The sequence below is a fragment of the Akanthomyces muscarius genome, chromosome 3 (genome assembly GCF_028009165.1).
Source record: "Akanthomyces muscarius strain Ve6 chromosome 3, whole genome shotgun sequence".
Taxonomy (NCBI): domain Eukaryota; kingdom Fungi; phylum Ascomycota; class Sordariomycetes; order Hypocreales; family Cordycipitaceae; genus Akanthomyces; species Akanthomyces muscarius.
This window is the reverse complement of record NC_079243.1, coordinates 2316829-2333861: the sequence shown is the minus strand read 5'-3', so window position 1 is coordinate 2333861 and position 17033 is coordinate 2316829. Positions and strand designations below refer to the sequence as shown.

At 55.1% G+C, this 17033-nt stretch overlaps 3 protein-coding genes across 3 annotated transcripts; all 3 read left to right on the top strand.

Moving 5' to 3' along the window:
• Positions 1 to 407: 407 nt before the first annotated feature.
• Positions 408 to 2487, top strand: LMH87_002106 (uncharacterized protein; the record flags this gene model as incomplete). The annotated part of the gene is made up of 3 exons (XM_056193503.1): positions 408 to 966; positions 1018 to 2056; positions 2124 to 2487. The coding sequence occupies 3 exons, from the start codon at positions 408 to 410 to the stop codon at positions 2485 to 2487; spliced, it is 1962 nt and encodes a 653-aa protein (XP_056050535.1).
• A 5843-nt stretch (positions 2488 to 8330) lies between these two features.
• Positions 8331 to 11280, top strand: LMH87_002105 (uncharacterized protein; the record flags this gene model as incomplete). Its single annotated transcript, XM_056193502.1, has 3 exons — positions 8331 to 8749; positions 8986 to 9352; positions 9433 to 11280. The coding sequence occupies 3 exons, from the start codon at positions 8331 to 8333 to the stop codon at positions 11278 to 11280; spliced, it is 2634 nt and encodes an 877-aa protein (XP_056050534.1).
• Positions 11281 to 15394: 4114 nt separating this feature from the next.
• Positions 15395 to 16777, top strand: LMH87_002104 (uncharacterized protein; the record flags this gene model as incomplete). Its single annotated transcript, XM_056193501.1, has 1 exon — positions 15395 to 16777. The coding sequence occupies one exon, from the start codon at positions 15395 to 15397 to the stop codon at positions 16775 to 16777; it is 1383 nt and encodes a 460-aa protein (XP_056050533.1).
• Positions 16778 to 17033: the final 256 nt, after the last annotated feature.

Sequence of the window (17033 nt, the reverse complement as noted above, 5' to 3'; positions counted from 1 at the left end):
CCAGCGGCCACTGCACTCAGAGAGCTCCTCCCATCAGCCCGTGTTGCTGCTCCAACCGACTCCGACCTGTGTTGACTCTGGCAGCAGCTCCACCCAATAGCAGCCCCCAGATTCCACCACCAAGCCCCAGCACCAGCCAAAACCGCCCTCCATCCCGCATTGCGTCTGCATCTGCAAACTCGCCCTCTACTGCCATTATTTATTCTGCTGTCGCTCTGCACTGGCATTGAATTGTATCTGACATTGTTTCTCTGCATACTACTCGCTTCTGTTAGCTTTGGCGCCTCTTTGCCAGCTGCCCGCTGCTCTCCTGTTCCGCAGACGAAGCCCATCTCGCGGCCCGCCCTCCTCGGCCACGCGTTTGTTGACTCTGATTTGATCACCACTTCCGCCACGAATCAGCAGCCATGGCCAGCTTCATGTCCAACTTTTTCCAGTCCGGCCGCGACAAGGCTGCCCAAGAGGCCGCCCGCCCCGTGACGCCTACCAAGAACACAAACAACAACTTCCTCAACCCGCTCAACACCCCGCAGGGCAGCCCCAGCAAGAAGACTCACCCCCCGGGCGCCCATGATTTGCCCACGGCCTTTGACAGCGCCATGTCTCTTAACTCTGGCGACGCAGACACACCAGTCCGTCTCTCGCGCCCCCAGACTGTTGTCACACCGCTCTCGCCAGCCAAGACCAACGCCCAGCCTGTCGATGACGGCAGTCTTGTTGCCGATGATAGCGTCCTGCACAAGGGGCCGACTCCGGGCAGCCCTCTAAAGAAGCAGGGCCAGGAAAACACCCCTCCTGTTCAGCACACTACACACGCTGCGCTCTCGCGCCAGCAGCCGTACGAGGGCAAAGAGCGCCCCCTCACACCAGCCAAAAAGTTCAACACATCCCGCGGGCTGACAGCCGAGGAACGCGAGATTCTGCAACGACCAAGCGTCCGCCGACTCGTCAATGTCACTCAACTATGTACGTTTTGTGCCAGCTATCAAGCTTAGCAACTTTGCTGATCCAACCTAGACTTTCTTGATTATTACTTTGATCTCCTCACTTATGTCGGCTCCCGACAAAACCGCCTCGCTGCTTTCAACGCCGAGTTCCCTGCGCCGCCTGCGACCGATGATGCGACTTTCAATCAGATGTGGAGCAAATATGCTGGTCGTGAGCGTGCCAACCTTCGCAAGCGCCGCGTCCGTCTTCGCCAGGGTGATTTCCAGATCCTGACCCAGGTCGGCCAGGGTGGCTATGGTCAGGTATTCCTGGCGCAGAAGAAGGACACACGCGAAGTGTGTGCACTCAAAGTCATGAGCAAGAAGCTGCTGTTTAAGCTCGATGAGGTGCGCCACGTCCTCACCGAACGTGATATTCTCACGACTGCGTCCAGCGAGTGGCTTGTGCGACTGCTCTACTCTTTCCAAGATGACAGGAGTATCTATCTTGCCATGGAATACGTGCCGGGCGGCGATTTCCGCACTTTGCTTAACAACACGGGTGTCTTGTCCAATCGCCATGCCCGATTCTACATTGCCGAAATGTTTTGCTCCATTGACGCCCTGCATCAGCTCGGTTACATTCATCGAGACTTGAAGCCCGAGAACTTCCTCATCGACTCCACTGGCCATGTGAAGCTCACCGACTTTGGTCTGGCCGCCGGTTTCCTTGCCCCATCGCGCATCGAGTCCATGCGTGTCAAGCTGGAGGAGGCTTCTGAGACGTCGGTGCCTTTTGGCAAGCCCATTGAGCAGCGCACTGTTTCCGAGCGTCGTGAAAGCTACAGAAACATGCGCGAGAACGACGTCAACTATGCCAAGTCGATTGTTGGCTCGCCCGATTACATGGCTCCCGAGGTCCTTAGAGGGGAAGAATACGACTCGACAGTGGACTACTGGAGTCTGGGATGCATGCTGTTTGAGGCACTCACTGGTTTTCCGCCATTTGCTGGTGCCACTCCTGAGGAGACGTGGCGCAACTTGAAGCACTGGAAGGATGTCTTGAAGCGTCCTGTTTGGGAGGATCCCACGTACTTCCTGAGCAACCGCACATGGAACTTTATCACTACGTATGTATACCTGAAGCTCTTCCCCTTCTCCATGCCTCACTGACCCGTTTGCTAACCATGTTTGCAGCTGCATCAACTCGCGCATGCGTCGCTTCAGCAATATTCAGGATATTTACAACCACCAGTACTTTGCCGAGGTGGACTGGGCCACGCTGCGCCAGACGCGCGCGCCGTTTGTGCCGGAGCTGGACTCGGAGACGGACGCGGGCTACTTTGACGACTTTGGCAACGAGGCCGACATGGCCAAGTACAAGGAAGTGCACGAGAAGCAGCAGGCTCTCGAGACGATGGCGGACCGCGATGACGAGATGAGCAAGAGCCTCTTTGTCGGCTTCACGTTTCGCCACCGCAAGCCCGCGACGGGCGAGGATGGCGCCAGCAGCCCGCGCAAGAGGATTCCCACCGACGACGCCTTTGGCACGATGCTCTAGAGCGAGCCCATGGTGGTACCGTGCCGGAATCCGTATTGCCCGTGCTACCCGCCAGAGTGGAAGTATTTGCGATGATGGCTCCAGTTGCTTCCGAAATCTTCGCTTCTTTGTTTTGCCTGGGAAGTGAGTGGCTAGGCTGGCCCTGCTATTCAGTATCCTTTTCGCGTCATTGCGATGTCTGTCCCCCTTTTTTTTTTGGTATTAGAATATTTTAGTCTCATTTCAGTGCGCTTCTTTCTTTCTCTTTTCACTTCTTTCATTTTGCGCTCTTTACATGCCCCAATTTGGGGATTTCTGTTTTTTTCCGTCGTTGAAAATTGCTACGACAATAACATGAGTGTGTATTGCGCGCGCGTTGGGTGGTTACGATTCGAGCAGCATGGGTTGATTGGTTGTGGTGCATGAATATCAGGGCAGGGGATAGGCATTATGGGGAGGGGTTCGACTTTCTTTGTACTTCGGGAGCGGCATGGTGTGGGAACAAAAAGGAACATATGGGCATGTGGACATGGATTAGATGATGAGTATGGAGTTTCGTTACAAACTGTTAATGTGAAGAAGGATTTACATGATTGATTGCGTCAACTTGCAAGTCTTGCTGTTGGAACAAGCCGAAACCTGAAGTCTTCATCGCTCAGATGGGGAGAGCCAAACTGGCGACCGTAGCGTGTTTTACGACTTGGAATAGAACGTTGGCTAGAACGTATTGGTGTGCTGCTGTTACATACTACCTGCGTGAAGGCGGGTCGTCCGACATGGCTATGCTGGATCAATTGCTCAAGACCAAGTTCGATGATGGTGCTCTACTACAAAAGTGTTTACAGCGACTAGAGATCCAGAATGGGGCGCCACCGATGAATCTGGCAGGTAAGATCTCTGTTGAACAGCATGTGACTTTTCAAACTCACTGGATTCTTCTGGTTGGCGAAATGGGACGATGAGATTGGCGCCCCGATTAGGTTCAGCTCGGCTGGGTGACTTTTGATCGGCCGTGTGGCATATTTCTGCAGGGCTACAAACCATTTCCGTTTGAACGTCGACAAGGATCTATATGCGTGTTTCAAGACTGTAGTTGGTGAGGCACTCCAGGAGAGGCATTTGCAAGGCTGAGGCACATCGTCGCGGAAACCTTTCTAAGCCCTTGAAGAATTCAAGCCTATACCGGACATTTTAGCTGCATGTGGCTTCCATACTTTTTTTGCTCGCATCTGAGCAAATCTTCCAAGTTTGGTTGCTTGATTATTGTAGGCTAATCATGTAGTTTGAAAGTTGAGCTGGCTTGCAGTCTATATCACAGTCTCCTGGTATGCGGGGGGTCTATACGCCGCAGCTCGTGGTGATGTAGAGCCCCTCGCCTACTGTCAAAGCTGGCAATGCTTTTGTTAATATCAGATTCAGTGGCCAATTGTATGCATTTGCTTTCGGAAACCTTGCAGTTCCGGTTCTCGGCCTCGTCCTGCACTACACGTGTATTATTAGTTTCCTTCCGTCAGCTGCGGCCGGCAGGTCGGCACACAAAGGGGGGCACGGCATGCACCACTTATTGCTGTTACGACATCTAGTTCAACTAGGGCGCGCCGGGCAAGCAGGGGCAGAAAAGCTTATACGTGGACCGTAATGTGGGAGCAAGGAAGGAGAAAAACGGCACTTTTACCGTGCGCCGATAATGAAAATGTCGGGAGTGGCATGGGTGCTTATCAGTTACTCCGTCAGCCACAGGTGCCAGTGGCAGGGGTGCGAGAAAGTGGGTGGGCTCGTGGCTTGTCGGGCCGGGAGAGCGGGCAGACCGTTGTCACGCTGCGGGATACCTATTTTGGCGGAGGTGCCACGAGGGCGCTGGTGAGGTGCGTGCCAGGCTGCCAGCGCACAAGCCTTTTTCAAAACACGGACAGGCCACTGCGGCGAGAGACAGCAGTTCGGGAATCCTTCAGAGGCGCCATCCGAAGGCGGGCGTCTTAAGGTTTCGCACATGTGGTATGTGGCCTGCCGGTCGGTCACCAATTAGGACGGCAAACGGGTATTGTTGCATTCTGCAGCATTCAGCTGCGGATGGGGGCTTGACAGGCCTTGCTAGTCTTGGGGTAATAAAGTGCTGGTAATGAGGCGACAATCCCTGGCTGCCTGGGTATATAGAAACGAAGGCTGCTGCACTGGCCGGCGTGTCGCGCGGACAGCTGGCCGCGCAAGCTCCAACTGGTGTGCATGATGCACAATGGCACGTAAACACGGTAAATGGTGCGTCGGCGATCAGACAGCATGCGCTGTAGCCAGAATCATGGTTGCTGCAGCTTTCTGCACGGCACGGCTGGTCGGACAGAGCAGCTTGTAGGATGTGTGCAAACTTGGGGCGATGGCCGGGTCTCTGTCGTCGAACATCTCTCCTCTCAAAGAGATGTCTCAAAGAGGGAGGTCCTTGGCGCGTCGGGCGCGGAGCCTCGGAGGGGCATCCGTTCGGAAGCGAAGTTGAGGTTCAGAGGCGGCGGAGAGGGTGCAGAGCTGCGTGGCATCGTCGTCGTCGTCACTGGTCTGATCTCTGCAGGCGAGTGCCAGAGGTGGCAGACTTGTCCGGAGCTTTTGAGCAAGCCACCGTAACCCAGCAACATTGCATCGCAGGCTGCTGCTGCACAGCGCGGACGCGCAGCAAGAGCTCCTTGTTCCAGAACGGCGACCAGGGTGGTGGTTACCAGTAATGAGAAGCGCTGCACTAGCAGCAGAACAGCTTGGGAATATCGATAAGCATCTGCAGAGACACATGTCATTGGGTGACAGGCAAAGAGCGCTAGCAGCAAAACCGCCTAGTTCTTGCGATGGGGGATGATAGCGGAGTGGGTAACTTCGGGATGCTGTCGGTGCAATGGTGGACGGACAAGAATGAGGCTGCTGAGTGGCATGACACGAGTAAATAGTGGAAGAGATGGATGAAGACGATTCAGGGTGGGTTTCGGGATTATGAGGAAGCGGGAGATGGGAATGTATAGTGGTGATGATGTTGGAGATGTTTTTGTTGGTGTTTTTGGGAGGGCAAACGGCAGAGGCAGCTGGCAGCTGGCAGCTGGCACACATGGGCTGCAGGATTATTAGCGGCAGCTGGCAGACCACACCACGAGGCGCTCGCCATTGCCAGCCAGCTTCGCGCTAGGCGTGCAAGAGCCGACGCACCCTTATTGAATGGGTAAGTTACCAGTAGAAGTCAAGCATGGATGCAACTCGGATGCGCGCCGAAAATAGGTTCATGGCCGAACCTAACGGCATGAACTGGTGGTGGCCGGAGGCTCTCGGGAGAATTTGGAAGGAGGGCTCCGTTGCCGGCCTCGGACGGGGGCCGGCTACTGACAGCCAGCCAGACAAAGGCAGCGGTTTTGCGGGCAGCAGGCTTGTTTGCTAGCAGGTTGCGGGAGTCCAGGACAGACTTGCGAGATGAGTCGAGATTTACAGGGTACTGGGGGCGCTAGACGAGACCCGCCGCCACCAATTTACATTTGAAGCCTGCCGGTGTGCTTGCTTGGACCCAGAGTGCTTCCAGTAAATAGAGTAGGTATGCCGCAAGCTGATGAAGGCACACTGCTTGGCTTGGTTGCTGCTTGATTCTTGTGCGGCTTCTGGGCCAATACCTACGGGTACATCATTGTACCCACCTGTCTCACTAAAATCGCCCACTGCTAACCTTCGAGGCCCGCCTAGCCAGATTTCCACTTGCACATGCTTTTCTGGGCGTCGGCTGGTGCGACGCTGGTATTGATGCGCCGGATGCTGTGGTTGGGCTGAGAGGGATAGAGAAAAAAAATAAAGAAGGCAAAACTGTGAAGGGGAATCGACCGTAGCAAGCTGATGGCCGACCCAGCGTATTTTATTTGACCAGCGACACACAGGCAGCAGTCTGCGTAGTCCTCGACGTCGCTGACAAAACTGGCGTTCGGTCCCCCACATTTGCCGTTGCTTGAAACCTTGTCGGCTCAGGTTCTTGGCTGATCATTGGCACCCGCTGGGGAGATGCAGCAGCTGAGCAGCAGGCAGGCAGGCAGGCAGGCCAAAGTCAATACCCAAGGTGGCGGCGAGGTGACGGCGCGTGCAGATCTGTGGCTACGAGGAGTGCGGCCCTGCTGCAGTAGTGCTCCGTCCTGGTGAAATAACTCGCAGCAGAGAGCAGGGAAGCCAGATGGGACTAGGTAGGAAAAAGACGAGATGACGTTGTACTGTGCAGGGGGCTAGGTGAAATGCAGCAAAGCCGGTGGCAGAGAAATTAAATTCCGCTCGGTTATTGATATAAAGTTAGCAGTAGTTATTTAGTGCACACTTGGTGTTCCGGCTGGATGCTGGGTAGCCCGGTAGGTAGATGCAGCCCTTTGGCACTTGGCGCAATTGGCACCAATACGTCTCTAGACTAGTTCAAGGCTCATGACAAGCATCAGTCGACGGTGTGCTTCAACCGACGATTTGTTTTAGAGGGATGAAACCTGTCAGAAAATAAAGCCAGAGAGGTGCCGCATACATGCTCTCGTGAACCGGTTGCCCGTCTCCGCCAGGGCGAGTCGAGTGGGAGCTGTGCCGGACAGATGCCGCAGCGTCACTGGTCACTGGCTGGTTTACTGGTAGCACTTGCATCAAGGGACTTGCAGGGGGGGGGCAGCCTGAGCTCCAGCGCTGCTGCCCTGCTGTGTAACCCCCGCTTGGTGGAGTCGCAGCGCCCGCCAATGCAGCCTCGTCCCCCCGCTTCTGTTTCTAGCGCTACTCGTAGGTACTGAGTAACTTACTGCAAGTAACCAGTAGGTGGTTAGTCGCACCACGCTGCAGCTCAACCGACCACCGACACCCTGTAGGTCATCGCCGGTTCAGTGGGCTGCATCGCCAACAACCACTGAAACACACCACAGTAAACGCATCTTGACAGCGCCTTGGCGAGTCAAATTCCCCCTCCTCGACCTGCGCCGGCGCCGCCATCGCCATCGCCGCATCATTCATCATCCCGCACCAGCGCTTCAAGCAGACCATCTCGGCCCAACTTGTTCATGCACTGTTTCCTCTGCTTCTAGGTGGGGGCCGCGAAATAGATTCTCAACTCGGACGAGTCCTTTCAGCCTATGTCTGGCGTCTAATCCTCCCTCACCTCTCTCCTCGCACCACCACGACACGGGGCTTTCTTCGACTTCCCCCCCATCTCAAACACCATCATCCAGAGGACTCCCTCGAATAAATACATCACGCTCGGCGACGCACTTGCCATACGAGAGCTAACTGTAGCAACAAAAAATCCGGGCCCTCTCCCGCAACGACAAAAATAAAAAGTCGTATTTCGTACTGCAGCCCAGCCTGTGTGTGACGCAGCTTCAAGGCAAACGAAAGCTCCGATCGGACGGTCTCTCACTCTCTCTGCCCGCCACGCCCGCCAACTGGTGCAGCCCCGCCCCGCCTCGAGCGTGAGTGCTGCCGCCTCTGAAAGCCGCTATTCTTCAGCGCTCTGGGCCCATCGCCGGAACCACTGGAACCCTTGGAGCATCTGGAAGACAGCGCTACAGCCGCTAAATCCGGCTCTCTCGCCCCGTTGCAGCAGCAGCAGCACCACCACCACCACCACCACGAGCACCGGAGCACCACCGCAAGCACCAAGCACCACCAAGCACCAAGCACCAACTGCCAGGCTCTTTTCTCTCTCCGCCTCAATTTCGCTCGCCCGCCGCCTCTCTTGCCTTCTCTCCTCCCGATTTTTTTTTAATCGCTCCCCGCGCGTTCTCGTCGCTCACAGCCCTTTGCCTTCGCCATCGCTGTCGCTGTCCCTCTTCAATTCGACTGTTCCTTTCCGTCCGCTCCGCTCTTGGATTTTCCAGAGCGACGCCCGGGACCTCGTCATGCATCCCACCACCACAGAGCACGACTATCGCTTTCCGCGAAGACCCGACCCCAGAGCCAGGACTGACGACGTCTCCAACGACTCCAGCCCCCGCGCCGGCCTTGCTGCCGCCACCTCCCCCGACGCCCTCTCCCAGACATCGTCGTCTCGCGCGCTCGAATTAGAAAAGTCTTTTGCCAAGCATGACGACCTTCTCGGCGGTGCCCTCTTCCCGGCCCTCCACGATGGCGACGACACGGGCTCCAGCCCCAGCGTCGACCAGATGCAGTCCGACGATCCCATCGCCGCCCAGGTCTGGAAGTTCTTCACAAAGACCAAGCAGAATCTCCCCAACCAGCAGCGCATGGAAAATATCACATGGCGTATGATGGCTCTCAGCATGCGCAAAAAGCAGCAAGAGCAGCGCAGTCGAGAAAAGTAAGTCGCGCCGCCTCGCTTTGTCTTGCGCTCGGCCTGGATATTTGTCCCCCCCCCCATCTTCTCTTCAACCTTTACCTTTCCAGAGCCGGATATCTGCTCGCACTTTTGCATTTCTTGTTGCATCGGGTGCCGCATCTGTCCCAGTGCTCGCTTGTTGCGCTCCGTCCTCACATTCACACTCGCTCCCGCCCAACTTTCTCCTCAGTCCGACGCTGACCATTCTTCCTCTTCAGCAGCATCTCACGCCCAGGCGCTCAGTCTGGCCCCAGTGGTATTGCTCAGCTTCGCAAATCTTCTCAGGCTAACGCCGCTGTCGCGGCGCAGAACTCGGATCAAATGAATATTGATGAGTTCATTTTTCCAGAGCAGGCCGGCTCACCCAGCGCATTTGCATCGCCTCAAATGCCCAGCATGGCATCCACTGCTACTGGTGGCCAACCTTCCAGCATTCCTATCCAGCAACAGCCGAGAAGCGAGGGTCTCGGTAGCGCATTTGTCCCTCAGTCCGTCCCCGATGCCCCTCACCACCAGCATCGTGGCAATAGCGAGTTCAACTATGTCCAGCGCCGCGTCCGCAAGACTAGCATAGATGAGCGCCAGGTACGGTTTCCCCTCGTCTGCACACGCCATGCAACACTGCCGGTGCGCGCTTTTTGCTTTCCATCGCTAACATGCTCTAGACGAGAAAACGTCCTGCCAACTTTTCTCCCCACATCGGCGCTGTCGGCGCGGGCTCTGCTAGCCATGAACTCGACAACGATGGAGACATTCACGGGTACTCGCTTGACGGCCACAGCCACATGAATGTGTCTCAGCAGCTACCCATCGACCAGTTTGGCCTCGACTTCATGCCCAACGACAACATGATGAACAACTCGCAGTTTCAGCAAAATTTTGGCTTCTCGCCCTCCACGTCGCCCATGGTCTCCAACGGACCCCTCTCTTCCTTCAACAACTCCATGGCACCATCCTCGCTCAACACCACCGACTTTTACTCGCCTCCAGCCTCCGGCTACCCTTCGGCTGTTTCGACCCCGCACGGCATGGGCGACAAAGACAACTTTTCTTTCAGCCCAGATGTGCGCCAGCACGGCCAGGGCTTTCAGCAGCAGAACATGAACCAGCAGTTCATGTACAACGACCCCAACGGCAACCCCATATATGGCTCCATGGGACAGGGCCAGTCCTACAACCAGATGGACCACTCGCAAGGCATGCACCCCGATAGTGGTCTCGTGTCGCCCAGCATTCCCATGAACCAAGATGGCATGTTCTCTTTCGGTGGTGACTCGGACGAGGATGACGGAAATAATGGCATGAACAACATGCACGGCGACTTCACCTCTGCTGTTGACGAGGTAGGCTCCCTGGGATGGGATGCGTCGCTACCAGGCCAGTTCAGCACGCACTCTGCACGATACCCCGGTGGCCCCCCGCGCAAGCAAGTCACCATTGGAGGCACTACCACAGACTATGTGGAGTCCAACAATGACGACGGCCCCGGCGGACTGGGTAGGTCGCAATCGTTCAAATCATCCGGTGCGCGACAGCCCAAGCTGCCACGAACAGCTTCTACACCTTCCCACATGGCCTCCAAGCACAACGGCTTCGAGCAGATCGCACAGTCGTTGCCCAACTCGCCGCATGGCGAAGTCGCTGGTAACATGTCTGGCTTCTCCTCCGTGGCCCCCAGCCGGCCCTCCTCCCCACCACCATCAAAGCCCGGCTCGACCACTAACCTGCAAGCCGCCGCCGGCAACCAAACCGAGGGCGGTAACCCCACGACTTGCACAAACTGTTTCACGCAGACGACCCCGCTGTGGCGACGAAACCCCGAAGGCCAGCCGCTGTGCAACGCCTGCGGTCTGTTTTTGAAGCTTCACGGCGTCGTTCGACCTCTCAGTCTCAAGACGGACGTCATCAAGAAGCGCAACCGTGGCTCTGGTAACAATGCCGGCGGCCGTGGCAAGAAGGGCTCAGGATCTGCTACCGCATCGCGAAAGAACTCCTCCCTCTCGATTGCCAACTCGGCGCCCTCTGGCCAGCAGACACCAACAAACGCCACTGGCCAACGTCCCGGTACAAGTCACAAGGAAGATAGCCCCGTGTCTGCCGGTGGCCAATTTGGACAGGCAGCTGCCGGCAAAGGTGTTGTGCCAATTGCCGCCGCTCCGCCAAAGTCGTCGCCCGGCCCAGGGGCGTCGGCGTCGGCCATAGCCATGGCTCGCCCTTCCACCAATGCCTCTTCGAAACGACAGCGCAGACACAGCAAGAGCGAAGGCACGAACGGCTCGGCCATGGATATCGACGGCGGCTTCCCGAGCAACCACGACGGCACCAGGTCCCTTGGTACAACGCCTAGCATGCCGTCCATCTCGTCCACCATGATGTCGGCCGGCTACGGCATGTCGCAGCGTCCTCTGATGGCCGCGCCGGGACCCATGGGTCACCAGCCCAACGCTGGCATGAACCCTAATGGCAACCCCGCCGGTCCGCAGGAATGGGAGTGGCTCACAATGAGTCTGTAATATTTATATTTTGCCTTTTGCATACACGACACAATGGCGAGCACTTTGTTTGCATCACGCGTGGAGTTTGGGATACTGGTCTCATCTTTTGGGAGCTGTTTTTCAGCCACCGACAAGGCGCCGGCACGCCTCGCCATCCTAATATGCTTTCTTTTTATTCGACTCGCCAGCTATCGACTATTACGAAACGACGACTGTAATATGATGGATGGACTGATAGCTTCAGAGCGAAGGACTTTTTGCTTCAATGGCGCTTTTTTTTTGGCTTGACATTTTCCGCCTTATTGGGGTTTAAGGGAGGATTTTATTCTGATTTTCTTTTTCGTTTGATGATACCTTGCAAATAGACTTGTAAATGGAACGGAGGGGCTTTTTGTGTCGCATTTGGATGAGGAACAGCACATGGGATGAAATGTTTGCTTAGCTTGGCTGCCGGTTGATTATGGCACAAGTGTAGCCTTTTTTTGTATTGCGGGATGATATATCATATATAGCGGTATCGATGGTCTGGGCAAGCGGCTGGCTTTGAATATCAGGAAGCGGTTGGTCTACTCAAAGGCGCTTTATGATTGGAGACTATACGGGTGTTTGGGATAGTGCATTGTCTTTTGTTTTTCTGTAGCCCTTTCGAGACGAAGCATGAGGAATACCACATTATATATTTAGTGACGCCAAACTTTTGCCCGTGTTACGTGTACCTAATGTAGGACGACATTGCCGTAAGTGTATGTGACGTACATAAAGACGACAACCTTGGGACTGACCTCAAAATCATGAAGCATGGTCCCTCATTGACGATATGTCCAGGCGTCTGAAATCGTGCCAGCTCCTCAGTGTGCGCAAACAGAGAAAGGTATCACACGCGTTAGGGGTCTTGGAAGCGTCGCCAGCTGAGTGAGATAGGTTCCCCTAATCAGCCGCGTGGTCAGACGGGTAGCTGCCGACTCATTCGCATCTTCAGTCTTTCATGGCCCAGCTCCGAGATCTCAAGCCTGTGGGCGGTACCTTCTCGCGCCCGCAAGGTACGAGTAAATTTCGAAACTAACCCAATGTTTATTCTATGACGGTCATGCTCCAGTTGGGCAAAGTTGGCAAACGTCGCTTACAACGGTTGAGCTCCGAACTTGCGAGACCTCCGACTAGAGAGACGGACAGGTGCGGCAGTGCCCTCTTCCCGGGCACCGTTGAACTTTGGATCGTGTTTCTCTCCACCGCGAGTATAGCCACCCTTGGGAAGGACGATTTCACCTTTCTGAGCGCGCTCTGAAACATGCCCGCACACGTCGGTGACGTTCCCTGACGGCGCAATCCCAAGGTGGTCTGTAACTCGGGTCATCACACCCGTCCTATTCCTCGGTTAGCCAGGTCACGGTGCATCCGTGTCGTTACTTACATAGCACTCATCCGGCTCGGAATCATCGGAGAGTCTCGAATGATTAGGGTGGTTGTGCTGAAACCCCATTACCAAGCACCAACCTTGGGATACCCGACCCTGTCTTTTTCAGATTGATGTTGGCCGTGCTGGTGTTGTCAACTTGTACGTGCTTGATGCCCATCTTGCCACCGGTACGGGTAGTGATCAGAAACTTGCCCCCAAGACCTTGCATGCTCAAATTGTCAATAGCAGCCACTGGATCGGTAGAAGGCTGGTCAAAAACTGGGCCAGCCGGCCCAGCCTCTGTCGTCAACTGCGCTGTCTGGTTTTGAAAGCCGTGCGCTTCTAAGTGGCCGATTTTATCCGCATTGTCGAACTCAAAGAGAGAAATGTTGGGTAGGTCTTTAGCTACCAGTCTTTTAGGTCTTCTGGGTGACTCCTCACTGTAATGATGGATGGACTTTAATTATCGGCCACTTGTAAATGCCAAGGCTAACTAGCTTGATAGTAAAATCCTATGCAGTGATATTGTTGAGTTGTGATATGGTTAAGTTGACTAACTGCTGGTTGTGATGGACAAGGAGACCTTCGACTGTGTGCTAGAGGAGGGTCTTGCAATGAAGAGGCTCAGAGCCGCCGCGACGATGAACTACACTAGGGACGATCGTTATCATTCTCCCAGCGTATGGGTGTCATTTGCACTGGGCATTTTGGCGGAATAGCCCCAGCGGCTGGTAGGTATGCCAACTGACACTGGGAACTACTCGTGCCACGCTACAGGCGTACGTAATAGAATGAAAGCAGAAGGCCCAATTGTAGAACTTCTTGTAGTAAAACGAGAGTTGTGAATGGCAGAATAGATGGCAAGGTTAAGAGCAAGATCTTGTCGCGATATATACCATTTTTGAGGTGGAAGGGGATTCGTCTCGAAGGTAAAGAAGACCTGACAGGAGAGACCGTACCCCATGCAAAACATCAGCGGGGTGGGCCTATGGGGTTTGCAGTAAACCAGAAGTCCAAACACCTCTGACCTCAAGTCCAACATGCTAATTTTCTCAAAAGCGGTAAGTATGCGTCTAGATGCGCAGAATGTGTGAGGAATGTGCGCTACAGATGCTCTCAGCCAGCCAGCCAACTAGTCAGCCAACTACCTGGAGAGAGCAATGGAGAGAGCTGAAGACAGCGCTGGAGAGAGTGTCAAAGAAAGTATAAGAGCTAAAGTAAACTTACCCCTAACCTGAATCTCCATACTGAGTACATAAGGTCTGGGGAGCTGGCCCACTCGCTTGTGAACCACATTATCTTTTTCTTTCTAGTTTGTATTCTTTGGATAATGCTTTCTTCCGAGACAAGTCAATAGAAGACTTTTGGGCAATTTATTTTCCACCTAGGAGAATTAGCTCTCACATGATGCAGAGAGGTGGCTTGCGCCGAACCTGTTGTTGGCGAGCCGAGACAATGTGTCCGCACTGCTCAGGAGTAGCGGGGTGCAACGCTTTACAGGGATAGTGGTGGCGCTTACAGGGGACGCTGTGTCCCACTAACGTTACATTCATGTCTACCAGTAGACTATTGTGTTTGTAAGTGACTGACGAGGCTGTGAGACCCTTGAATTTCTACACTGAATGGGGTAAAGTGGGCGGATGCCGGCCGGAGACTTCTTCTTTTTTGGTAGTCTTGTGCCGCGCTCTGGCTGTGAAGCGGACCCCTCAGAAGAGCCTTTCCGCCCCTTGACAAGGGGCAAGAGGGCGTTGATGACTCCCAGAGAGCTGGGCATCATGCGATTGACATTTTAGCAGCGGAGCTGATGGGCGCTTTTCTTCCCCTGATGGGCGCCGGCGCCTTTGTACATGCGGCGACGCCGCCGCTGGAGCGGATAGCTGCCAATTTCGTTGTGGGAACTGGCCAGTGTTTGTAGCGTCACCCAGAAAGAGGCGGAGATGAGGCTGGAATAATACTGAGTCGACAAAGGGACAAGTCGCCGGCTTCAAACGAGCAGTGCATAGACTTTGAAGTTGGTTAGAGGGAAGAGTAGTTGTGAGGCTGTGAAGAACGGCTTGGTTGGGTGCATCTACAAGATGGATGCCACATGCGCAAGACCACGCACGACCCTTCTTGTGCCTCATCCGCCTCGCCGCTGGTAAAAGAGGATCCGGCCAATTGCCATCTTCGGTCATGGTACTGCAAATCTAGCGTAATGAGTGGGTGCATGAGTTGACGAGCTAGTTGGACGACGTCGGGTGCGGGCAGAGAGACGCCACATTAACCGGCGCAACGACAAGAAAGAGGTCTTGTTTCATCCCATGCCTTCTGACCTGTGTTGTCATTGCCCATGGCAGCCTCGCCCCCCACTAGTTACTAGGTAGCTCAAGCCTTCTCAGCAGCTTGTTTCATGCCTATTCTACCAAGAAGTGGCCACTCACAATACCTCTACACCCAGTTGGGAAAAAGTGCGCTGTCAAAACTCTAATGTTGTAAGTATCGACCAACCACGTGGGCTATCCAGTAAAAGAACAGCAGAGCCTCGGCGTTTAGACAAGCATGCGGATTCAGCGTCATCTCCTTCCCAGCTGCTGCCCATCGCATTCCTCTCACCTTTTAGACTTTTCTCCCCAGACCATGGCCCAGTCCTGGCACAAAACGTCTCAACCCCACGATCCTTATTTTCGACCACGCAGGAATTCAGTCGATCCATCTCCCCGGCTTGGCTGATGCTGCTTGCATGCTGCACATGGCATCATGTGGAAACCCCTCCGTCTAGCGACCGTTGCCGGCCCTCTCACGCCAAGCTTCCTCTCAACGGCGCGCGCGAAACGGCCAAGCCAGCCCGGGCTCACATCGACATCCTACATTGACGGATTGCGCGGCTACGCGGCAGTTATTGTCGTCATTTTCCACACGTCGCTGATATACAGCTCCAACATTGTCTTCTTCAGCTACGGCTTCGAGGGGAACAACCGTAACCTCCTGCAGCTGCCCATTGTCCGCCTGCTCTTCTCCGGCCACAGCATGGTGTCGATGTTCTTCGTGCTCGGCGGCTACGTCAACGCGCTCAAGCCGCTGTCGCTCATCCGCTCCGGCAACCTCGCCGACCTCGCGCCGGCGCTGAGCTCGAGATTGCTGCGGCGCGTCGTCCGACTCTGCATTCCGCCGCTGGTCTCGACGCTGGCCATTGCCATCACCCTCTACCTCGGTCTGTGGGAGCCCGCTCGACAAAACCTCCCCCTCCTCCGCTTCACAGACGGCTTCCCCTCGCGACAAGACACGCTCGCCGCGGAGCTATACAATTGGTACTGCGAGATGGTGAAGCTGTTCAACTTGGCGGCCGAGCCGTACTTTTCGGACTACGACAACCACCTGTGGACGGTGCCGACGGAGTTGCGGGGCGGACTCGTCCTCGCCGTCGTGCTGCTGATGGTTGCCCGGTGCACGACGCGGGGCCGACTTGTGCTGTTGACTCTGTTGGCCGCGTACATGGTCGGCTGCGGCAGGTGGGAGATAGCACTGTACATCGCCGGCGCTGGTCTTGCGGAGCTGGATATGATGCGGCCACGGTCCAGCAGTAGCAGCCCAGTTCTAGCCACCCTGCCATGCGCCGCTGGGAAACCGAACACGGGCCTCTCACTGCAAGAGAGGAAGCCGAGATACGTTCGTTTAGCGCTTCTCACGTTGACGTCCCTGCTTCTGCTGTCGTGTCCCTCGGAAGCACTTGATCGCACGCCAGGCTACCGTCATCTTCTCAAGGTTGTGCCTGCGAGCCTCAGCGCCGTACCGTTCCGCTTCATTCATGGAGTGGGCGCCATCCTGGCAGTACATACCTTGTCGCAGTCCAAGACACTGCAGAAGCCCTTCACATCGAGCTTGTCTCAGTATTTGGGATCCATCAGCTTCTCGCTGTACATCGTGCATGGCCCTGTTCTGCACATAATCAGCTACGCGCTGGTGCCGGCGCTGTGGCGCATCATCGGACAAGGCACCGATATCCGCTACAATCTCGCCGTTTTTGCCGGAAACGGATTAGCATATTTGATTTTACTATGGATCGCGGATCTATTCTACACTCATGTTGACATGAGCGCCGTCAAGTTGAGTAGACAGTTTGAACAGGCAGTTACGACGTAGCGGGTATCGGGAAGATTATACACATCGCATTTCAAGCAGCGTTGACCGCGTGCTTATCACCACACGCCACATCTTGGTAAAGCATCACTGGCTTTTTTATCTAATCTCAATTGTTGAGCCGTAGGCTGAATTTACATTTATCGAATAAACTTTCCTCAAATATGAGACTTTAGTGCAGACAGGGATTGAAAGTTTGCCGAGATCTGCTTGGTGAAGAATTTGTATGGGCACTGGCTCCCTCACCTCGTGTGCAGGA